This window comes from Petromyzon marinus, chromosome 24, assembly GCF_048934315.1.
Source record: "Petromyzon marinus isolate PM22_M1 ecotype Great Lakes invasive population chromosome 24, UKy_Petmar_22M1.pri1.0, whole genome shotgun sequence".
NCBI classification, from domain to species: domain Eukaryota; kingdom Metazoa; phylum Chordata; class Hyperoartia; order Petromyzontiformes; family Petromyzontidae; genus Petromyzon; species Petromyzon marinus.
This window is the reverse complement of record NC_133690.1, coordinates 8,561,298-8,586,336: the sequence shown is the minus strand read 5'-3', so window position 1 is coordinate 8,586,336 and position 25,039 is coordinate 8,561,298. Positions and strand designations below refer to the sequence as shown.

General features: G+C 46.6%; 1 protein-coding gene across 6 annotated transcripts in view; it reads right to left on the bottom strand.

Annotated features, from left to right (window-relative positions):
- Positions 1-4,458: 4,458 nt before the first annotated feature.
- Positions 4,459-25,039, bottom strand: part of LOC116945519 (uncharacterized) — a 36,483-nt gene continuing 15,902 nt past the window's right edge. For 2 of the 6 annotated variants that reach the window (XM_076069389.1, XM_032959866.2), the window contains 7 exons: positions 23,604-23,774; positions 21,819-21,989; positions 16,640-16,930; positions 15,548-15,838; positions 12,441-12,533; positions 9,484-9,568; positions 4,459-5,553 (listed from right to left, as the gene is read on the bottom strand). In XM_076069389.1, the coding sequence (XP_075925504.1) occupies positions 5,361-5,553; positions 9,484-9,568; positions 12,441-12,533; positions 15,548-15,838; positions 16,640-16,930; positions 21,819-21,989; positions 23,604-23,774 (1,295 nt within the window). In that variant the 3' untranslated portion in view covers positions 4,459-5,360. The remainder of the gene's footprint in view (positions 5,554-9,483; positions 9,569-12,440; positions 12,534-15,547; positions 15,839-16,639; positions 16,931-21,818; positions 21,990-23,603; positions 23,775-25,039) is intronic. The other 4 variants (XM_076069390.1, XM_032959867.2, XM_076069391.1 and 1 more) reach the window with 4 other exon arrangements.

Below are 25,039 nucleotides of genomic sequence, written 5' to 3'. Positions count from 1 at the left end.
TTAAGCGAGAAGGGCAGACCATGAGATCAGGGGATCGCAGCCCCACGACCTCCCCCGACCCCCATACCGAATACACGCTCGCAGGGTGTGTATTTGTCAGTCGGGCGTCATTCCGGATTAACAAGGGTGAGTAATAAATTCAGGGGTACGGACAGACAGACAAGGGGTCGCAGAAGCACTCGCCGCCAATGCTCAATGTAAGGGGAAATAAAAAGGCTGTAATCACAGGTAGGCACACGATTGGCCGCGCGGGACAACGCGACCCCGGGCCCTTGAAGTCATGGGGATAAAAGGGGAGCCTGAGGCCATTCAAAAAGTAACTCTTTTTCAACATCTTGATCACCAAGACCCCCCGCCGTCCTGCCTTCTCGAGCCACTCGCAGCATCCGTGTGATGCCAGCGAGTTCTGCTACGAGGCAATGATAGGTGAGGTTTTCTCTCGTCCTTCTCCCTCTGCCTCTCACAGCGTCCGTGCGACGCCGTGAGTACAGCTTCGAGGTTTCTGGTAGGACGTTTGAGTGACTGGGGACTTAGGCAGCAGTAGGCTAGGCTCTTCTCGCAAAATATTCGCCCAGGTAGTGCGTAGTTGCGCCGAGAATAAAAGTTAGTACAGAGCGTAGGTGTGGTGTCTGTGATTTCTGTGTGGAGCGACTGCATGGGGGGAATGCGCAGTGAGTGAACTGGAGCCGTGGCGTGCACGCGCGTTGAGGTAATCGCCCACAGGTGCGAGCGCGTTCGTGCCCCCCCCTGTGTTAGCGATAGCTGCGGAGTGCAAGGGTGTGTGGTATAACTCCCTGTGGCTCCAAAGCCAGCGGCACGAGGATGTCCCTCGGAGAGGGTGCGAGCGCGAGGGCCCCGTTACTCAGTCGGCGAGGGCCCAGTGGGAGCCAACCGACCTGCCTAGTGAGGGCGGTGTGGTAGACGTCATGCCTCACACTGCCATTAGCCACTAAGTAACGTCCCCAGGCCCACGTTTAGGCTATGTGAAATGTGGAAGGCTCACAGGAAGGAAATCACAGAATGTATCCAGGTGTTATGGGTTAACTGATCGAGATTGCTGGCAGATGCACCACTCATGTCCCCCAATGTGCCAAACCTGCTGTGTTTTAGCCACCCGGCACTGCTCATTGTCAGTATCGCTCCTCTACCCTCCATTGTTATTAGAGGGCGACTGCCTCCAACTGCCCAGCAGCTTCCTACACGAGCTTCATCCACAGAAGTCGATCTTAAGAGCGCTGGTACCAGTCATCGACAAGTACACTAAGCGGTACATCCTCCAGTACTACATTAGCCAAGAATATGAATCCCTGCAGTCACGAAAGCTTTAAATCAAAAAGATATTGGGGCTGTTCTTTAACGCTGGCTAGACACCTTGGAAGCGGCGGAGGTACACACGCTTTACCCCACCACACTGCGACCTGCCGATTAACAACGTGTGGGGCATCCAATTGCACTGCTGTGAGGACAGACGTGGGGCGTCTTTTAAGGGACGTGCCCATTGTTTCAACTGCCGTGCCAGGAGATCAATACCGGCAACCTCGAAATCAGTTTAACACGTAGGCTTTCGCGACCAATATCATCCATCATAGAGGGGTTTTTTTTTTTTTGGGGGGGGGGGAGGGTTAGATCGCGTAAATATATAAATGTGTCGTTACAACCCTCTAAATCGTGTACCAGTCCAGCGTGCCAGCCATTACACCACGGCACAACGAATGCTGCTAAGAAGAAATGTGTCCCCGCTCAAGGAGTGTCGCGCCGTGCGAACTGTAGCTGGTGGCCCTAGATCAGTGGTTGGAAACATTTCACAATCTTGCGTGGCAGGGGCCAGTCAATACGCAGGACAACCACTGGTGACTTCCGAATAAGTGGCACTTAGGGATCTCACATCCAAAATTACAAATGCTGTGAATATCATCATCATTTGCCATACCATACAATACAACTGACTTCTGCTCATGAACTTAGCCGGGCTGTGGCGGTGCATCCCTGTAATCCAGCACTATGGAAGCGAGGGCTTTCGGCTCACATACATGTTGTCAAACTCTCTTCCCGTCAGCATTGAGGTTGCCAGAAGGACGTGGTACGGCAGAATGTGGACTCCACCTGTTCCATCTCTTTGGGATAGAGTGTTGCCCCCTAACATGTGTGGGTTTCCTCCGGATGCTCCGGTTTCCTCCAACATGTTAATTGGTCGATAAAAAAACTTTATATATAAAGGACCGTGCAGCTTTGGTGGAGGGGTGTAAAATTGGCACCAGTTCATCGCCTGGCTGCCTCACTTATCTGTGGTCTATCGCGCCTCTGAGTTCTTTTCCTCTCATCGAGAGTAAACGAATACTGTGTGGCACATTACAACTTGAAATAATAATTATTCTTTTAAATGATGGGACAATTTTGCCAGTATAAAATTATGAAAAAATAAGAATAGGGCAAAACTTTTTTTTCATACTTGGATGCTGGCAAAAAGGTCCCATTTTGTAGCTGCTCACCCTGCCCTAAAATGCTCTGATAGCTATCAGCTATCAATATAGTCCATTGTCTGTTCGCCTTTTGGTGTTCTCTGGTCTGACATTGGTGAGACTCAGCCATGAAGAAGGGTTTCTCTGGTGTAGGCCAATCGGTTTCAAAGACAATGCCTATATTATCAGAACATGTTTGTTTGCATGTTCACAACACAAGTACGTGCGGTTAATACAGATAGGATTCCTTGCAAGCGGTTTCTGTTTTGGCGTTTGAACATCTTAACACAACTGTTTTATTGCCAGAAAGGGTAAAACCTACTCTTATTTTTAAATTATGTCATCGTTCCATCCCTGCCGGTGGTGGTCGTCGTCCCCCGTGGACCCGTCGCCAACCTCGTCCAACGGCCATCATCTCAGAGCCCAATTAAATGTTTGTTGACGCTCTGAATATAAACACCATAATAATAATAATAATACTACTACGACTACCAGAGTAAATGTTCCATGCAGCAGGGCTTCAGCCAAGAAACCCAAGCAGGCCCGTCATAAGGAAAATAATCTTAACCGAGACTCAGTTGGAGCTTTGTAAGTAAATGGCGAGCCTAGAGTATATATTTCAACTCTCTCCCCACCCCACCAAAATCCAGCCCATTAAAAAGCAAACTAATTTCTCGCACTTTTGTCATCACAGACGTCTGGTGACCTGGTGACCAAGTCACAAGGGCCATCATGCTCCAAACACTCTAAAGCAGTTATCATCTCCATTGACCAGTGAACCAATGGGATAACTTGAAGGCAGTCTTTCCACAACACAGCTCCTATTTAATTCCCACGTAACTTTTACAATTTTAGAGGTTGTGATTAGCTGAGATTACCACTGAATGGGCATTCAACGTGGATCCTTCCGATTGAGAGCTAAATACTCTGCCAGATGATAATGACTGGTTGCAGCCGTCTTGCACCCTAGCATTGAATTTTACCGAATTACATGTGTGCACCGCTGATGTTGATGTCTCAAAATTGGAGTTGTTCTTGTGGATTTTATGAGGTGGAAAAAGACTGCAGCACTTTGCGTGTTAACGATGTATTTATTTAATGGAGAGAAACAAAATAAACTATTTGTAAAAGTCTTAAGTGGCCATTCGCAGTGGCAGTGATGGCCAATGTGCAGTCAACTCTTACAACTATTTTCAAAGGCTTCCTCGGCGACAGGAACGCACAGCCACAGGTGTCGAGGCCGAATTGTACCCCATGGTTCACATCCCTCTGTTGATCGGTTACTGTTCACCGTGGTCGGCATGTACAGAGCCTGGGCCTTGTCATAAGCCCGGAGGGAGTGGTGGCTACGCACCACCCCCCCGTAATCCCGCGCCGTGTGGAGGCGGCGAGCGTCGACGGCGTCGCACGCAACGTGTTGTGAAGCTCCCTTCCCGTGGGGATCAAAGGGGTGCGCCACAGCCCTGGTTCGCCAAGAGAAGGCAGTACGGCAAAAAATTGTGGACTGCACCTGTTCCATCTGTGCGGTGATAGAGTGTTGCTCCCTCGCACGCGTGGGTTTTCACTGGGTGCTCCAGTTTGCTCCCACATGCAAACACTCACTAATTGGCTGATAACACCTTCATATATAGAGGATCGCAGAGCTTGCGTGGGCAATTTGACGTCGGATCACCGCGTAGCTGGTGCTACCTTCCTCGTCGCTCCTCCGAGTCTTGCTCTCTCCCTTCGAGAGCGAGCCCTTATTAACCATGCGCGTTACAATGTTACATTATTTGAATTACTTATGCCACTAGCTCAACGGCTGTTACCTGCATTGGAAACGTGCACTATGTCCATGCTCATTTGAGCTGAAACGATGGTCGACTATGTTAATTTACGTGCACGTGATGCTTATGAAATGCGTTGTTTTAAGAGATACACTCCCAGGAGGGGTATTAACATGACCCCAGAGTCAAACATGCTCATATTTGTTTTTGTTAATTAAAATCCACAGTCTGAATGGAGAAACAGCTTGCATATATTTATTTTTGCATTCGTAAAAATACAGACCTGTTAATACAGACAGACGGTAATAAGATTCGCTAGAAAGGTTCTGCTGAACCCTAATAAAGAATGCAAAACCAATAAGCGTGATTGTGTTCACAACATCTCCGGAGGACTCGTGAAATGTGAGGCTGGTAATTCTACCTTCATCGTATGAGGGCACACCAGAAATTAATTTCATGATCAGGTTCGTATATATTTTTTGAGAACATGCAACATTCTCGCACTCTATGGCCTAAGAACGGCTTGCGGAATTCTGTCACGCGGTCTCTTATTCACCTAAACGTCTTGTCGGATGCAATACAACAAATAAATTTAGAAAAAAAAGTAACAAAGATATATTTATGCAAAGTAATAATTATTTTATGAGTTGTTGTTGGTGAGGCTGTGGCACGCTAACACGAGATGTCATTGATCGATCTGCTTCGAGGCGTGCCGGTGAAGGGTCGTGCCCGGCCCCTCCGTTGCTCTGCCCCACTCGCCGGCAGCCAGAGTAGGTCACGTGACCAGCGTGCTGCTCGGGTTCATCAAGTGAATGGGGGAACCAGTTTCGGTATCTTTTTTTAATTGCGGGGATATTTAAAAATAAACAACAACAACTTATAAATACAGTACAACTGAATTACAAACGCGGTCATAACACTCGAAAAGATTTTGACCTAACGGCACGAGTAAAGAAGGAACCTCCTGAAAATTATGATTCAATATTGAGTGACGTTTTTGGTGGGAAAAGATGTTCAGTTTTTGCCGATGATGATGACAATGTGGATGGTGACGATAATGCAACGACGGGAGTTAACAACGTACTGCGTAGGTCAAGGGTCAAGGGAAAAGCTTTTCTGCTCAGCTCTTGCACATTCAGCATCCCTTGACGTATTCCTTGTAAGACGCACTCGCGTGCTCGCCTCTGCATCCCACCACCTCGACCACCACGTCGCCATCCATGCACTGCTTCTCCGACTCCCCGCCATCAACCGCCTTCGCGTTCACCTTTACTTTGATCGAGAGGGGGATGGAGGTTTCCACGGGAAAGCGTTTTGTCTTTTTCTTCCTGCCAGATGCACACACGAGGAGAGAGTTACGGACGATACACAATGCCGTTCGGACAGATACGCAGTGCCCATGCAGTCGCCATTCTATGGGGGAGAGACATGAGAGGAGGAGGTGCTGGCAAATTGCACCCCCCCCCCCCACGCAGTGCCTGCGTGTGCCCCCTACTTAGAGGCAGCTCCTTGGAGTGGCTTGGGAAGCACTCAAGTTAAAGTCAACATCTCGCCGTGGCGAGATGTTATCTCTCTCGCCTTGTACGCAGGATGTCGTGGGTTCGATCACGACCCTGACGCCTGCTCTATATTCGGAGTTTGCGTGTCTCTCTCTCTCCCCGCGGTCGTGTGGATTTTTCTCTGGGTCCTCCGGGTTTTCCCTCCACATTCAGAATCAACTATCACGCGTTTAGAGTATTTGCCTGCTATACATTCGACGTGATAAGCCACTTCGTTGAGAGATAATTTGTGGCCAGGTTGCTTCTAAAAAATAGCTATACAGTATAGCTTAGCGGGCCTGACCTGGTTAAAATAAATAACAGTTTATAGATCAAAAGTCATGACTGCTAATTTTGTCGATGCCGGAGCACGTCGCCATCACTTCCTTTCTAACCCGCTCCAACTGGACATCCATGATAAAGAGCTTTATAGCTCATCGGATTCCTCCAGCATAAACGAATACAGATTCTGATTCTTCATTCTGCCAGATCCCAGTCCAGTTGCACAGTTGTCACGTGACTTCCAAGGCCTGCCCTCCTTTCAGTTTTATTCAACGGATGTTTGGAGACAATAAATTTCACGAAACAAACAACAAAGCGAACGTTCTGATGTATTACATTTCACCGTTAGAGCTGCTGTGTTATAATTTCCGCACACTCAAATATGTAGGTTGTGGTTCAAAAGTATTCTCTAATAATTAAATGAGCCAAATTTTTCATGCTTGTGTGACTATTGTAGATGAGCCTAGGGCTTTGTTCGTACCATTCTCTGGCACTTTTAGCAGGGCAGATTCAATAACCATCATGTAAACCACCCAAGTGATCTTCTTTGGTTCTTTCGGTAAAGTCACGTAGAATGAGAATAAAATAATAAAATAAAACAATAAAATTCTCACGACGTTTCGGCCACAACACAAGTGGCCTTCACGAAGCGTCGTGAGAATTTTTTTGTTTTATTTTATTATTTTATTCTCATTCTACGTGACTTTACCGAAAGAACCAAAGAAGATGAATCCTTGCAGTCGCGAAAGCTTTAAATCGAAATTCACCCAAATGATGTTCTGTTCCATTGATATATGTATGGTTAAACAAATGCAAGTTCCATTTTAAATGCACTATATTACTAAGCGTGTGTAATCCAACTGCTATTTGCTGTTAGGTCGACTATAAAGTTGCTGTGCCACTGTTTTCAAGAGTAAAGTCATTGTGTATAGGTCTATCCACAAGAATATCCACTGTGGATAATCGGTGAGCAAAACAATCCCATCTCCCAGTAGGGATCCCTATCCCCGCTAATGAAAGCTGTGCGTCTCAGTGGGTCCACTCAGCATTAATATTTTCATTTGCAATTTCAATTGAATTGCGTAGACGCAGGAAGAGTTCGCTCACTTCATGTCAATGTGCTGCTATAGAGAGCTGTACCAAAGTGAAAGCTGCAGCGCCTGGAACTGCTCGCTCACACTACTGCTGGCGAAAGGGCGTCCACTAGAGGGAGCTCTAGAGAGCCCCCCCTAGCGTGAATTTTGGCCTACACTTCCATGCTACGTCTTGGAAGAGGTGGGAGTACCCACACCTTACCCCACGTGACCTGCCAATCGACTATACGTCGAGAACGTATTGAACAAATGAAGCCCTCCATTAGAGTCTGCCATTTTCTATTGCCATTCAGATTCAGCAGCTGAGTGGCTCAAGGGTGCATCACGTGATGCCTGATCACCACACCAGCATCGTCGAGATCCTGGGTTCGAATGATTAGAGCAGGCTCTCAAGCGTGGCGAGTTGATGGACTCAGCCTGGACACCAATTGAGATACTCTACAAAAACACACTTTTATACATATAAACGTGTTTTTTTTTTTTGACGCTGCATTTGCAGTAGTGCACACGCACGATTCACAAAAAACGCAACATCCAAAGAGGAAATAAAAAAACGTTTTCGACAAGGGCCCTTCGTCATAGCATAGAGATGATGGGACATGATCCGATGAATGTGTCGCATTTAAGATACATCATTTGTTTGTTTACGTTATTTATCAAAGCCCACATCTGAGTGGTAACATTAATGCATGCAGTGTATCAGAGAACTGACGTGCAGTGAAGCACTCTCTCCACAGAGTGAATAGGTGTGTTGTCCAGCGTTCGCTGAAAGGGGTCTTTTGAAGTGACTGCAAAAGTAATTCTGGTGCTGTCTCCCCTACGTGACGTGATTCTCCGCCGACTACAAGTCCCGGAAGAACATCACTCGGCTTCATGACAGGAGGAGACGTTTAGGCGGAGTGAGGTGCGCATCAGCTAATGGATCTGGCAAATGGAAGGAAGTGATAGCGAAGTGTTGGTGGCTTCAATGGCATTCACGTTTCAAGTTTGGTCTGTTTCACCAGCTGAGTTTAGTCTCGTTTGCAAGAGCGACGAGTGAGTCAGTGGGTGGGTGGGTGAAGTAATAAGGTGGTTGGGTGGGTGGGTGAAGACAGATAATAGGTGAGCGAGTGGGTGACTGAGTGAGTGGGTGGAGCTGGTGAGTGGGGAGCGGTTAGCGCTCTGCTCTATCTGAACCGGTCCCAGGCCTCCCCTAAGTCGACTCAGCCTCAAATGAGTACCTCTTGCGGTGTGTAAACATCGCCACTGAGGAGGCAAAGGCGGCCGGGCGTGGTGTTGGTCACCCACCCCCTCCTGAGCCGTGCCGGCCTTCATAGGTGCTCGCTAACAACACTTGCCCCAACAGTCTGTTAAGGCTATAGGGGGGGATCTTTGTCTTTGGTGAAGGGAGATGGTGGGTGAGTGGGTAACTAAATGAGTGAGACGATGAGTGAGTGCGGTCGAGTTCGAGTCTGAACTAGGGGAGAACTCAAGAGGCCAGGATGAGTCTCACTGGCAAGAGTGTGACACGGCTCGCCAAAAGCACGAGAAGAATAAAAACAGAGTGCAGCACCGAAGGTATTCGAATTGGAAATGTCGTGGGTGCAGTCTCCAACACACTGCCGGTGTGCTGAACTAGTCACGAATTGGTGGTGGGTTTGACGACACATTATATTCACGCGATATAACCCCAAAAACTTATATTATGGATAAAAAGGAAATAGATACCAGATCAAAAATAACTCTGTGAGAAATTACATTATTTGCACTCACATAAATCAGTGTTAAATCATTGCATTCTCTGTAGTGCAGGTCGGCGATAGATTGTAATAAACCACTACGTTATATCATTAGCTGCTGACCCTGAGAAGATGACAAACACGCGTGTAATTTAGATCATTATGATCATGCTGATGCAATGTTTTAACTGCGTCCGACATAAAATGTGGTTTTATCGTTGAAAAATGTGTAAATAGATTCAGACAATTAAGCATAGTTATATTTTGATTTAAAGCTTTCGTGACTGCAGTAATTCATATTCTTAGTTTTTTCGGTAAAGTCACGTTGAAGAGAAACAACAAAATAACAAAATATATATAAAACAATAAAAAATTCTCACGACGTTTCGACCATAACTCAAACGACACACCTGATGATGACCGTTTGAGTTATGGTCGAAACGTCGTGAGAATTTTTTATTGTTTTATATATATTTTGTTATTTTGTTGTTTCTCTTCAACGTGACTTTACCGAAAAAACTAAGAACATAGTTATATTGTCAAATATGTGACCCGTGCTTTCAGATGATATAGTTCACTGATGCTGATGTGTAAAAAACATGTAATGGTGTTGATAACACTTTTACCTTCGACATTTCAAGACACAAAATGCGGCTGTGGCGATGACGACGGCGACGAAAATCAGAATGATCAGCACGGGATGTTTCCAATCTGGAAAAAGAGTAACAACAATTGCAAAAAAATATCAACATAGCAAATTCATATTTTTGGGGCCTTCAAAACATATACAACTGCCTTCTCATTTCTGGTCAAACTTGTCATTCGCTGGGTGTGGTGGCCAAGAATCCTGGCTGTAAATATATCAACCGGAGCACGTGGGGCTCATGGATAATGCAAACGGGTGAAGCCTGTAATACGCCGATGGCTACGAGAGGCAGTACAGCAAGCGGGATGGCCGGGTGGCTCAGACGGCTACGAACGCGTGGGAGCATTGCCGACTTTACCGGGTTTCCATCCAAGCAGCCACCGGTGAGTTAAACTTGGTTCTTAACTGATGTATGTCGATTTGATGGTCTCCGTGACTTCTGGATGAGTGATTGATTGCAACGTTTAAAGTTAAACTTGTTTGCATTCTGAACAAAAGTGAAACCGTGAATTTGAAAAATAGGATGATGTTGATGAAGGTGTATTTGGGTTAGATGGTTTAAATATAAATGTGTCGTTAAACCCACCACCACCCGACACAGCCAATTAGCAAGGTTTGTCACGTCAATAAAACATGCCAATTCGTGACTAGTTCAGTGTTGGAGAGTAAATCCACAACATTTGAAGTCTGAGTACGGCGTTTCACCACTAATTGCATTGATGATGCTGGTTGTAATTACTGGCGAAACGTTGTACTCAGATAGTAAATGTTGTGGATTTACTCTCCAATTCACCGGTGTGCTGTACTAGTCACGAATTGGCATGTTCTGTTTACGTTACAAACCTTACTAATTGGCTGTGTCATGTGGTGGCGGGTTTCACGACACTTTTATATATTTACGCGATCTAACCCCCCAAAAAAAACGATATTATGGATTTTAAAAGTCTGCTGGTAGATCTGTTGAGATGAGGCAACGTTTTGGTGTCCACCCTTGTTAATATTGCCTATCTAGCATGGAAGAGGGCACATTTCGTATTGATACGAATTGAGTAGCAACTATCAATCGATGTCTGAGTTGCGGATCCAGCTGTCAGCTTCAGAGCGCAGAGTGTGAACCACTCGTGCGATCGGAGGACAGATTGAAACACTTCCTCCCTCAGCTCGCCGAAGCGTTACATCGTGCTGCGCATTACAATGTCCGACGTTCAGCTCCACGTGCCGCGAGCACGACACGCAGTGCAACCTGAGAACGCACATCAGAGCTGCAGAGCGCACAACCTGGGGGAAAAACCCAAGTGGTTGGTTGCATTGTCCCAGGTCTCTTGGAAAACATGTTTTGACTCGAAAACTCACTCTGTTTTAAACAAAGAAAATGTACTGACGAAATTACTATTTTCACCTGTAGGGTGTACACTGGTGGAGCCAGTGGGGGGGAGGGGGGGTGGCACGTGCCCCCCCAATGATCCGATCGAAAGCCCTAATTTATATCGGATCATTGGGGTTTATTCGTAATAAATCGGCATTTTGCAGCGCCAAGGGGCTTTTACGAGGATTAAGCAGCTACTACTGATTGAAATGTCCCTCTACGCTGCAGTGACACGTACTACGTTCTGGGTGCAAGTCAAACATTGTTTACCAGGTAATACATTGTCCATATACAGTAATAGTATTATTATTATTATTGACTTGTCAAAACGTATACCCTATGACAGTGAGTAGTAATCGACTGTTGTGTTACTTGTTCGGCGTACGGCAAATGCTGAGTTCGAGCGGCATGTGCGTGATGGTTTGCTTGCACCTCCACTCGTACTGTGTGTTATTTTGCACAGTACTTGCACCTGCGCGTCAATATCATCCGCACCTTCAGGAACTATACATTCGAAATCGTTATATTAAATGAATATTGTAAAATGTAAAAGTACAGACGTGCTGGTGGAAGGGCCTCCACGAGAGGGTCGTCTAGAGAGCCTCTCTCTGGAGGATATTTGGCCTACTCTTCCACACCGGCGAGGAGTACCCACGCTTTCCCACACGCCAGCTGCCGACCGACCCACTGCGGTGAACCCATTTCTACCACTGGATCGACAGAGGCGAGGAGGGGAGTGGATTAAATAAATAAAAAACGAGGGCCTGCGGGTTGTAAGTCCGGTGTGCTACCCATTGCGCCACTGTGGCATCGCCACTCGTGAATGAGGAATGTCCCACACCTCCTCACCACAGGGCAACAGATGTGGCGCAGTTGGCAACATTGTGCCCCACAGCAAGCGGGGGCCTGGGCTCAATGTTCTCTCCCTCCGTTCTGCATGGGGGGGTTTCTCCTGGGTTTTTACGGTTTCGGTCCATAGCTAATAAAACATGAACGTGCAACAACACATTTCGAGGCTGGAACCGTATCTGCAACTCACTGACTTGGGATCACAAAGAGCAGCAACATGGCCCCCGTTACTGCAAAAAAAAAACTTTGAAAAAGAGTCTTGGAACCTTCCTGGTTAAACAAGCATATTCATAAAAATACTAATACATGCGTTTAGAATCAACTTGCGTTTTAGAGTATGTGGCTAATATAAATTTCGACAAATGATGAGCCACTTCGTTGAGCTATCATTTGCAGCCAGGTCGCTTCTGGAAAAGATCTTTATAGCTCAAGTGGGCCTGACCTGGTTAAAAAAAAATAAGTAAAGTTTAGTTTAGAGATACAATTTTGAAATTTGAGATGATAAGTGAAATGCAAACCGCAGTACGGGCAAACCCTGGGGGGGTGGGGGGTGGAAGCTACATCATTGCAAGTAAACGAGGTACTGAATCACGTGTATAATTGGACCTCATGTCAGATTTAATCATTGGACGTGGCAGCGAATAAGTCGTGGAAGTATCCGGTGTCATGGGTCTCTCTGCACCAATGCAAGGCAGCGGCCTAAACCGCAATGCGAGACACACCCTGCGTGTTCGAGGGTTCCAGCTTCATCCCCTCGGTCGTCAGGAGCTGCGCACCACTCCCACTGCTGCCGTGGCCGAGCGCGGCATCCAACACTATACGGCAGTGACAATGACGTGACATAAACACACGGGCAATGTTGTGTTTCACGAACAATATCGCTTACATCGACGCCCATATGCTGTGTTACAGACGACATTTGCTATCTACCCTGCAGATGGCGTTAGCTTTGACGGGGAACCACGGTGGCGAGATGTTAACTACCTCGCCTGGTGTGAAGGAGGTCGTGGGTCCGTATCCTGACCATGATGCATGTTCTCCCCGTGGTTGCGTAGCTTTTTCTACAGGCCCTCTGAGTTTTCCCTCCAGATTTAGAAGCATGCATTTCGAGTATTTGGCCGCTATAAATTTCCACACGATACACCACATTGTCGGGCTATCATCTGTGGCCAGGTAGCTTCTGAAAAAGAGACACGTAGAATGAGAATAAAATAATAAAATAACACAATACAATTCTCACGACGTTTCGGCCACAACGCAAGCGGCCGTCGTGAGAATTTTATTGTGTTATTTTATCATTTTATGCTCATTCTACGTGACTTTACCGAAAGAACCAAAGAAGATGAATCCTTGCAGTCACGAAAGCTTCAAATCGAAAGAGATACATAGCCCAGTGGGCCTTACCTGGTAAAATAGTTGAAGAGTTAGAGTATATTGACCATAATTATTTATTTATCCAGGAAAGCCACACTGAGTCCAAGGACTCTCTTTCAGGAGGATCCTGCGGTATTGGGTGCTTTTTTTTTAAAGATATTTTAAGCCAATGAATGAGCGTTTATACAAGTGGGAATGCAGCTGGAGCAACCCCATAGAAAACCCCACGCATGCAAGGGGGCAACACTCTATCCCCATACAGATGGAAACAGATGGAGATACGTCTACTTGCTGTACTGCTTTCTCCTGGCAATCCATGGCATGGCACCTCAACGCCCATGCCAAGGGAGTTTCACAGCATTTGTGTGATCAACCAACACTCGCTGCCTCGATAGCGCTGGGTCACAGAGCACTTGAATAGCCGCCACTCCCTGGCTAACATGTTACCAATACAGCACATACAGTGCATTGCCTATAGACTTTTTACAGTTAATCCAATTGTGCTGTTGAAGTCGTATCATAAATAAATCGCATGTTCATTTGCAATTTATCCAGTGCAGTGTCTCACCCCGCGTTCGAGCGCGGACTGCAGAACGTGACATCACACAATTCCTTCTGAGATCCATTTCAGGTGACCTTTAATCCGCACGTACGATCACTGGACTTGCAAACGCACCGTGCTGTACGGACGTTTGTCACACACGGCAGTCTAACCGAACTCTCTTATTGTTTTTAGTTCTCGGAGCTTGATTTGTTTAGGCAAAATGAACTACAAACCAAGCGTAATGCTAGTTCGTGTATGTGCAGTCATTTGGTGACTGGGTTAAGACGACCAACTCACGACGACAATTTTGAACCCAGTGTAAGCACGTGCAACGAAAGGCGAGGCTCGAACCTACGACCTCAGCGATGCCGTCTTCATGCTCTGAGCCAGCCGGCAACCGAAAATTAAGGCCTTTATTTCTTTCGTTTCTAGATTTGAAGCTTTCGTGACTGCAAGAATTCATACTCTTTGGTTTTATTCGGTTAGGTCACGTCGGTAATTTTTTTTTAAATTAAAATTAAATAAAAGAAAAAATTAAAACACGACGTTTCGGAGGCAACACAAGCTTCCGTCTTCAGGTGGAAACAGTCACAGCTCGGTGCAGCGATTTTTTCTTGCTGTGACTGTTTCCACCTGAAGACGGAAGCTTGTGTTGCCTCCGAAACGTCGTGTTTTAATTTTTTCTTTTATTTTATTTTTACATACGTGACTTAACCGAATAAAACCAAAGAGTATCCTTTCGTTTCCTTCTACCCTCTCCTTAGCCCCTTATCTAATTGCCTTTCACAAAACTCTCCAACTGTATATGGATGTAGTGGCGGTACACCGGTGCAGCATAACACACCGATCCTCGAAAAACAGTTGTAAAATCTAAATGTGAAACTGGCATTTGCCTTCCGACTGCTTCGACATCGCGAGAACTGATGTTGACGCACCACCAGCACCACCACCCCCCAAGATGTTCTGACGGGGTTGGGAATCGCGGGAAAATGAAGAATGATTGTGAAAAAATATATATATATTCCACGCGCTGGTGTATCGCCAATACGTTCATACAAGTTACGTTGCAAATAATCAGTACTGTAATAATCGAAGTGAAATTTTCCTTTGAAGGCCAGAGTGTTATTTTTACGAATGTGTTGAGTTTGTTTAATTTAATGAAAAAAAAACATTAAAATAAAACTATTTTTTTATTTTACCAGGTAAGCACCACTGTGCTATATAGCTCTTTTTCAGAAGCGACCTGGTTATCATAAATGATAGCCCAATAAAGTGGCTTATCAAGTGGTAATTTATAGCGGCAAATGCAGCAGCGTCGCCAAATAATTTGCGGCACAATAATCAGATAATTAAAAGGAGTTTCTGAGCTTTTCCATTTAACCACGAGCTGTTATTTATCAAGTAGCAGCTCATTAGCTCGTACGAATAGAAAAGTATATTGCACCTATTTAATTACTTGGGTGATGGAAATAATTATGGTTAATAAATTTGTTTAACATCGCAAAAGAAGCTGATCCATGTAAATCACTGATACTAAGCCTGCAATGGGAGGAGTGTTGGCGCCACTGCAGAAACTTTGCAAAAAATGTGAACATTCATACCCTTGATTTGAAGCTTTCGTGACTGCAGGAATCCACACTCTTTGGTTCTTTCAGTAAGTCACGTAGGTAGAAACTAAACAAAATAAATCACGACGTTTCGATAGCAACAAGACGATGGCTTGTATTGCTATCGAAACGTGATTTATTTTGTTTTATTTCTACCTACGTGACTTACCGAAAGAACCAAATCAGAATTCATACCCTTCCCTTATGAAAGGGGTACTCTTGAGATTACAAAAAATAAGTTGAACATGTATTTAAAAGACTGAATTTATATTGACCATTGCTGAAGTCAATGATGAGGCCTTACCAGTGAAATGTCCTTGACTGGCATAAGTGTCTGTTTGTAGATTCTGCGTGGAACTGGCAGCCATCTCAACATTAGTCGGCACGTCGGTGAAACTTGAACCATTTTCCCACGCATCTCCGGACGCCTCGAGGTCCCCAGAGAATGGGTTAGCGTCACTCGCCACGGAAGGAGTTGCACTCGGCACATGAAAACCCCTGCTCGTGGACAATCTTCCGCTGTCATCCAAGTGCACTTGCGTCAACGTCGAAATTGCATTCGTGGCACCGTGAGCCAAGGAGTCGACTGTTGATTCTGAACGAGAGGGAGGTGCAAATGACGGTGCAGTATTAAAATGTGGCAAAGGTGCAGCCCTGCAATTGGGCTGGTCACGCCACTGCTGATGGAAAGTACGTCCACTGGATGGAGCTCTGGAGCGGCCCCCCCCTCTAAAGGGTACATTGTACATTCTTTCCACAATGGCCAGACGCCTCGGAGAAGGTGGAAGTACCCCACGACGGTGCCCCCCCCCCCCCCATCGCGTGCCCCCTGTCGACTGACCCGACTGTGGTGACCCCATTTTGCCCTGCTTGGTGGACGGAAGTGGGGGGGGGGGGATCCTAAGAAATTTGGGCCATTGTTTCAAAGGCGCCACACCAGGAGGGAAGTCGCACCGGCGACCTCTGGACTGCAAGTCCAGTTTGCCGACGATCACAACACCACGGCAGGACTCTGAGATGTTTAACTACAAATATCCTCATCAGTTGCATTTTAAAAAACAAAAAAAATACCCAATGGTCACCCTCCATTTGACCCCAAACATAGGGGTAACACTTCAAAACGTCGCATTATTTCACTCAGCGATCCACATTTTATCACACGCGACTAAATGTGGAGTACCCATTTGCACTGCTGTGTGGACACGGGGTAGGGGAACTTAAATAACTTGCCCGGGATTTCCACTGCTTTACTGGGAGATCAAATCGAGCCTCCGACCCCTGGACTGCACATCCAGTCTGCTGAACAGGACACCATTTGAATCAAGAAAAAAATGAATGAAATCGATCGAGCTGATTTTTTAAAATCCATTACTGTAGTGAATAATGAGGCCCTTACCAGTGCGGTTTCTTTGGCTGGTCTGAGTGTCTCTTTGTGGACTCTGCGTGGTACTGACAGCCATCTCAACATTGGTGTGCGCATCGGAGGGACGGGAATCGTCTCTAGGGGCATCTCCTGATGCCTCACGGTCCCCGGAGACTGGACCAGCATCTCTTGCCACAGAAGGCATTGCACTCTGCAAACGAAGATCGCTGCCCGTGGATAATTCTCTGTCACCCAGGTGTGCTTGCGCCGACGTTGAAAAAAATGTGTTTGTGGCACCGCTAGCCAAGGCATTAACCGTTGAATCTGAGCAAGAGGGAGCATACACATTGTTTTGCTTGAAACTTTGGATGGCCGAACAAGTAAAACAACATCTTCCAATATTACCCTGCTGTGTGCAGGCTGTACTTTTTAATGTAACGTATCGCCCATAATACAGGTTTTTGGGGTAAGATTGAGTAAATATAAATGGGTTGTTAAACCCACCACCACCCGACACAGCCATTTAGAAAGGTTCGTCATGTAAACCGAACATGCCATTTCGTTACTCGTACAGCACACTGTTGTGTTGGAGAGCAAATCCGCAACATTTACAATCTGAGTACAATCCACCCTCTGATATTCATATGTGTTATGAAACAACAACAAAAAATAATTATGATCACACATAACAGAGTTTGTGTGTTAGATCGCGTAAATATAAATGTGTCGTTCAACACACCGGTGTGGTGTACTCGTAACTAATTGTCACGTTTTATTTATATGACAAACCTTACTAATTGGCTGTGTCGGGTGGTGGCAGCTTTCACGACGCATTTCTATTTACGCGATCTAACACAAAAATAACCTCGATTATGGATATTATTGATCACGAAAACCTACGCGTCAATTATAATCAATGATTATAAGCATCAAAGTACGTGCTATTTTCTCCTAAAACCGAGTTAAATCGAAGTGATTAAAAAAACCTCTTTAAAGTTTCACCGTAAAGTTTTCGAAATGTGGAACTAACTTTTCCCTGAATTTGGGTGTGCAGAAAAAAAAGTGTCTTGGTTTCCAAAAATATCAGACAAGGGCAATCTCTGATTTATTCCCGAGAACAATAGGGTAGTAAATAAACAAATGGAAGCCAGTGTAGTGGAACATATTCCTAGGATATGTATTTGGAAATGCACAAGAAGAAGATGGGTTACATGTGCTGGCAAAATTTCAAGTGTTCAAAAAAACATAGCCTCGAAGGCGTATAGAGTTTCTGTTCATGTTTTTGTGATAGTTTTTGCTCGATTTACAATGCGCAAGGAGTGGCACACCCACCGTAAAAAGAAAACCCGAAGAGAAAGCTTGTAATCAGGGGGGTGCCGAGGGGAATCTAGGTCATGCATCCTCATATCAGCATGCCCGAGCCGACCAATCAGGTTCTGTCAGTCCAAAATAAATACAAAGATCCCCTATGTAGCCTTAACAAACTGTTGTGGCAAGTGCTGTTAGCGAGGAGTACCTATGGGGCCGGCACGTCACACGATGGGGCAGGTGGACAACACCACGCCCGGCCGCCTTTGTCTCACTCGTGCCGATCTTGTACACACCGCACCAGGTACTCAATTGAGGCTGAGTCGACCTAGGGGAGGCCCAGGACCGTTCCAGATAACCGTCACTGGTGTTGGCCGTGAGCGGGAGCCGAACCAGGGTCGTCTGGTTCATAGCACAGCAAGGATAACTGCTACATTGCCGCTCCCACCCCCTCAGTCTCTCACACACATAAACACTAGTGTGTGTTCATGTGTGTGAGAATTGTTATATCTACTACCGAGGAGAAGAATTGTAGTGCCAGAGGTGGCTTAGCGCGACTTAAAAGGATGATGATGATGATGTTGAAGACAGTCACACGAGGGGATACTCGGAACGGGCTCCACTGATGTGCGACCATCGCCTGTACTCAAACTTAAGTGCAACAAGTTTGTAGTGCAGTGCTCGGATGTCTAGTGGCATGAACAAGGGATGTACTTGAACGATTCTCAAAGACAGTGATGAAGGCTGCTGAAAATGCACATTTGGATAACGGCAATGCCAACATGACTAATCAAAGGACAGTCATAGGATGGTCATAATTAATATTGTATCATAATGTTGTGACAGTAGAGTCAACCTGTAGATCGAGTGGTCAAAGGCCAGCGAGAAGGTTCCGAAATAGGGGCGTGGCCACGGGACAGGGGCGTGGCCATGCACCGTATATAAGGGAAATGTGCGGGAGACTCGTGGCTGTTGCATTGGGGTCTTCGCATGTTCGAGGGTGAGCACGTGGCTCCTTAATTAAAGAAATCCTTCTCAGGACAAGTGCGTCAAAGTCGTCATTACAACTGGTGTCAGAAAAGTGGGGTATCATCATGCCACGGCATAGCCGCAGGGAGAACCCACTGACAACGACTTCCGATGAGGAAGAGACTCCCTGAAGCAAGCCCCGGGTGACGAGGACCCGGTGAACAACCCCGTCGGTGAAGAGGAAGCTGCGGCAGCAACAAGGAGACGGCTGGACCGGATGGTAGCGGCGGTCTCGCAGCTCACCGTGCGGCTTGCTGTGGTGAGACTGGGAGCAGCAGAGAGCACGGTGGAGGTCCCAGCGGTGGAAGCCGCTCAGCCGACGGCCGCCATTTTACGGGTGAACCAAATGGCGGCCGAGTCGACTACAGCTTTGGCGGTGCGGGAGAAAGCGCCTGATCGTCCACGGCGAATGACTCCTGTTAAGAGTTTGTAGCAGCGGGAGGTGACTGGAGCGCCTTCACTAGAAGATTCGAGGCAGCGTATTAAGCCATCGGGTGGAGGGAGGAGGAAGCGCTGAGAGCCCTGCCTACCGCCCTTGATGACGATGCTCTCACTGTGTTCCTAGCTGTGCCAGAGGAGCTAAGGGCCACTCTGCAGATGGCGTCTGGTGAGATGGTGGCCGTGTATAATCCGCCACTGAACACGCGGAGGAAATTTCTGCGACGCAAGCGCATTGATGGCGCTTGGCCTGGTGGCGTTTCCATGGCTGAACAAGGCGGCGCTGGACTCCCTCGTCATGGAGAAGATGATGGGGTGTCCGACGAGCCAGGGCAGCCACCCGAGGTAACTGTGCGACCTGAGAAGTGCGTTGTGCCGCCCACGGAATGCCGCCCTCTGAGTCGCAGAGGGCCACGGGACTCCGCTGCGGGCGATGGACCGGCGTCAAGGACCCGGTCAAGAGGTATACGGCTACATCGAAGGTTCCCCAACCACGAGGATGGACATTCTTTCCGACATCCCAAAATTGTTGTGTCCCTCATGTGCAGTTGTTCATTCATTGTGAGATGGCTGACACCACTCACCCATGATATTATGTTGTTGTCCATTGCTGAAATCGCGCAGCGGTTTTTTTTGGACGCGGATGTATTGTTATCATTTTGGCCTAATTGTTTCCTCTTAATGTTAGCTGGGACGGCTACATTTTTAAGAGGAGGGGGGTGATGTAATGACAGTAGAGTCAACCTGTAAAGCGAGTGGTCTACGGCCAGCGAGAAGGTTCGGGAATAGGGCGTGGCCACGGGACAGGGGCGTGGCCACACACCAAATATAAGGGAAATGCGCGGAAGATTTTTGGCTGTTGCAGTGGGGTCTTCGCCTGTTTGAGGGTAAGCACATGGCTCCTTAAATAAATCCTTCCCAGGACAAGTGCGTCGAAGTCGTCTTTACAATAATATTTTTGTCTTCTTGTCCATTTCCGCTGCTTGTTGAAGGTTTCCCTGTGTTGTGTTGGTCATGGGGGTTGTTTACCCAAACTTCACTGCAGCATAATAGAGAAAACAAATCTGAAAGTAAATGTTGTGACTTTTTTCGAAGTCAAAAGAAACCCTGGTAATGTTTAGAATGTTTTATATAATTTAATAGAAGTCATATATATAATCATATGAGTCCACCACAGTGGATATGATCGATGATGGCATTGAATGACTGTTGACTTACTGCTGAGCAATACTCAGTTTATCACCCACAGGTAGATAATATTCCTCTGCCATAGGAATGTGCAATTTTAACAAACCAGCTCAGGATCAGCAATGGAGATTAGCACATATTGCGTGGTTGTTGTAAGCAGGGGCATGATTTCACTTGGCTTGGTTTGGATTTTTTTATACAATATACAAATTTTATATTATATTATACAAATAATTTAACAATGGCTCACTTTTAATATTAGTGCACAGATTGAATTTCGTCGACGAACCCATTTTAAATTTTATTTGTTACAGGGGGAAAGAGGTTTCCGGGGTGGAAGCAATGTAGAGGCGACCGAGTGTGTAGGCGGGACAACTGTAGGCTGGGTCCCATGGGCCGGAGGGGCCCAGGTGCTGAACTACAAAGAGGGGGGATAGGAATCCCTTGGGACCAGGCGCCGTGCCAACCACACTACACCACTAGGGGAAAGGCGAGGAAACCTAGGGGCAGAATGTTGAGTGGAATGACTGGAGAAGTGAATGACTCTTTGACTGTCACAATGTTCCCAATGTCCAAACAAAAATCTAAACTATATTTTATTTTACCAGATTAGGCCCACTGAGTGGTATAGCTCTTTTTCAGAAGCAACCTGGCAACAAATGATAGCTCAATGAAGTGGCTAATCAATTGGAAATGTATCGCAGCCAAATACTCTAAATGCGTAATGTTGTTTCTAAATGTGGAGGGAAAAACTTTAAGACCCGGACACATATTCACGCACTTAAGGGGAGATTATGCAAACTCCAAATGTACAGTCGTCAGGATCAGGATAAGACCCACGACCTTCTGCATACCAGGCGATGTACTTAACATCTCACCACCGCGGTGCTCCCAGTGTGCTAGAGCGATGGGCATGATGAATAAAAGCTGAAGGAGGTGAACTAGGTGGAGCAGCATTGCATATTTTAGTGGGGACTGCACAGTATCGTGACGTTCCACAGGCATAGTTTCAGCAGCAGCCATAGTTAACCCACGGCTGGATAAAGCCCTCCCAAAGCCACCACATCTCTTGCAATCCCACACTGTAAGAATGCACATAGCACCTGCACACGAGCTGGTTCCATCGCTCCATCTTATCAGTGGACGTCCTGTTGGATGCATCACATTCCTAGGCTGCCACTCCATCATTTTTCTTGACGGTCGGCGGTCTTCCCTTCTAAGTGACATGCCCTGCCCAATACCCACTTACTGGGCTGCAGAGATGGTGTGCTGGCCTCCGGCTTTGCTGTTGCCGTGCTGTCGGTGCGCCAGTCTGCAGACGTGCGTGGTGGGGAGGTAGGTGATCTTCTCGTCGGTGTTGTTGTCGCCGTTGTAATGTTGAGTGTTTTGCTGTCTTTTTCGGAGGAATTATTTGTCTTGTCTGCAATGCACATGAACGTAATGTTGAAACAATTACTGATACGTCTATTTTACTTGAAGTGCCGCACGTTGCTGTGTTTGAAACACCAAGTGGAGGAGAACAATCGAGGAGGATTGGATTTTAACAATGGTATATTAATTGGATCCCTTGAATCAATATAATAATGATAATAACATCGCCATATATTAATCCATAAAATCCTCACTGAGCCTCAAGACTCTTTTTTCAAGGGAGTTCTGTAATTACTTGCTTGGCTATATAGCTCTTTTTCATAAGCGATCCAGCCACAAAAGATAGCTCAATGAAATGGCTTATAACTTGGAAATGTGTAGTGGCGTAATGTGCACAGGGTTTGCAAACAGCAGTTGCATTCATGTACGAGGTCGCAAACAGTGAGGTCAGGTCAGGACGAGCAGGTGCGAGTGTGTGGCCTGTGAGACAGCAGACAGAGAGACGCCAGCAATTAAGGAAAGAGGCAGTGATTGGATGGCTGCAAATGCAAATGCGGGGTAGGCGCCATGGAGGCGAGAAATAGAGGCGATAAGGGGGGGGGGGGAGAGACGGCTTAATTAGGGCCACATGAGGAGGGGAATCTAAGGGGAATGTATTAAGCAACGGAGAGAGCTGGTTGGAGATGAAAAAGTGAAGAGAATTCAAGAAAAGTCCGGGACCTCGCCCTCCACACCTTGTCCTCCCCAGTGGTGTTGGCTGATCCCCCGCTGGGGGCACGGGCAAGGTTGGAGGTGCGGGTGTAGACAGGCTTGCAGAGGAGAGGCTAGCAGAATCTTTAGTCTGAGTGTCATGGGATAGCGGGGTAAGAAGCTAGCGGACTATTTAGAGAGAGAGTCCGTGATGGGTTAGGAAAGTGGAGAGTAACAGGCTAGCGGAGCAAGAGAGCATAAGCTCGAAGTAGCAGGCTAACAGATGAGGAGAGGAAGAGTTCGCAACAGGAGTACATGGTGTTGAACGTGAGGATCATCCATGTGGGATGCTGGGAATAAAGTGACACAAGAGAAAAAGATGAAGTTATTCGCGTGAATAAACTCCACACTTCAAATGTATCGCAGCCAAATACTCTAAACGTATGTTGATTATAAATTTGGAGGGAAAAACTTGAGGACCCGCATACAAATTCACGCGATTAAGGGGAGCACATGCAAACTCCAAATGTGCAGGAATCAGGGTCGGGATAAGACCCACCCCACGGCCTGCTGCATACCAGGCGACGCACTTAACATCTCACCACCGCGGTGCTCCCAGTATGCTAGAGCGATGGACATGAGGACTAAAGGCTAAAGGAGGTGAATTAGGTGGAGCAGCAATGGATATTGTGGAGGGGACTCTACAGTATCGTGATGTTCCACAGACATAGGGTCAGCAGCAGCCATAGTTAACCCACTGCTACATAAAGCCCTCTCCAATCCACCACATCTCTTGCAATCCCGCACTGCAAAAATCCACATAGCACCTGCACACGAGCTGGTTCCATCACTCCGTCTTATCAGTGGACGTCCTGTCGGACGCGTCACATTTCTAGGCTGCTACTCCGTCCTTATCTTTGACGGTCGGCAGTTTTCCCTTCTAAGTGACATGCCCTGCCAAATATTCACTTACTGGGCTGCAGAGATGGTGTGCTGGCCTCCGGCTTTGCTGTTGCCATGCTGTCGGTGCGCCGGTCTGCAGACATGCGTGGTGGGGAGGTAGGTGATCTTCTCGTCAGTGCTGTTGTCGCCGTTGTAATGGTGAGCGTTTTGCTGTCTTTTTCGGAGGAATTATTTATCTGGTCTGCAATGCACATGAACGTCATTTTTAACCAATTACTGCTACTTCTATTTTACTCCTTCTGTTACCAATTGAAGTGTCGCACGTTGCTGTGTTTGAAACACCAAGTGAAAGGGAACAATCGAGGAGGATTGGATTTTAACAATGGTATATTGATTGGATCCTTTGAATCAAAATAATACTGATAATAGCATTGCCTTATATTTGTTCATAAAATCCCCACTGAGCCTCAAGACTCTTTTTTAAAAGAAGTTCTGTAATTACTTGCTTGGCCAAAACAATTATTGAGGGTCATAATTGAGGTATGAGTAAGATTGTGTTCATAACACGCGGCCCATTTTCTGACTATGAAACTATGAAACATTTTTTTTTTACCAGGTAAGGCCCACTGAGCTATATAGCTCTTTCTCAGAAGTGACCCAGCTACAAATGATAGCTCAATGAAATGGCTTATCAGTTGGAAATGTGTAGTGGCGTAAGTCACGCAGGGTTTGCAAACAGCAGTTGCATTCATGTACGGGGTTGCAAACAGGTCAGGTCTGGACGAGCAGGTACGAGCCTGTGGCCTGGGAGACAGCAGACAAGGAGATGCCAGGAATTAGCGAAAGAGGCAGTGATTGGCTGGCTGCAAATGCAAACGCGGGGTAGGTGCCACGAAGGCGAGAGATAGAGGCGATAAGGGGGGAAGAGAGACGGCTTAATGAGGGCCACATGAGGACACTTAATGAAAAGTGGGATATAAGGGGAAAGTGTGAAGCAACGGAGATTGTTGGTTGGAGATGAAGAAGTGAAGAGAATTCAAGACACGTCCGGGACCTCGCCCTCCACACCTCGTCCTCCCCAGTAGTGTTGGCTGATCCCCTGCTGGGGGCACGGGCGAGGTTGAAGGTGCGGGTGTAGACAGGATAGCAGTGGAGAAGAGGCTAGTGGAATCTTTAGTCTGATTGTGATAGGCTAGTGGGGTAAGAAGCTAGCAGAGTATACAGAGAGAGAGAGTCCGTGACTGGCTCAGAGAGCGGGGAGTAACCGGCTAGCTGAGCAAGAGAGAGTATGCTCGAAGTGCCTGGCTAGTGGAGGAAAAGAGGAAGAGTTCGCGACAGGAGTACATGGTGTTGAACGTGAAGAGCGTCCGTGTGGGATGTTGCAAATAAAGTGACACAGGAGAAAAAGATAAAGTTGTCCGAGTGAATAAACACCACACTACAAATGTATCTCAGCCAAATACTCTAAACGCGTGATGTTGTTTATAAATGTGGAGGGAAAAACTT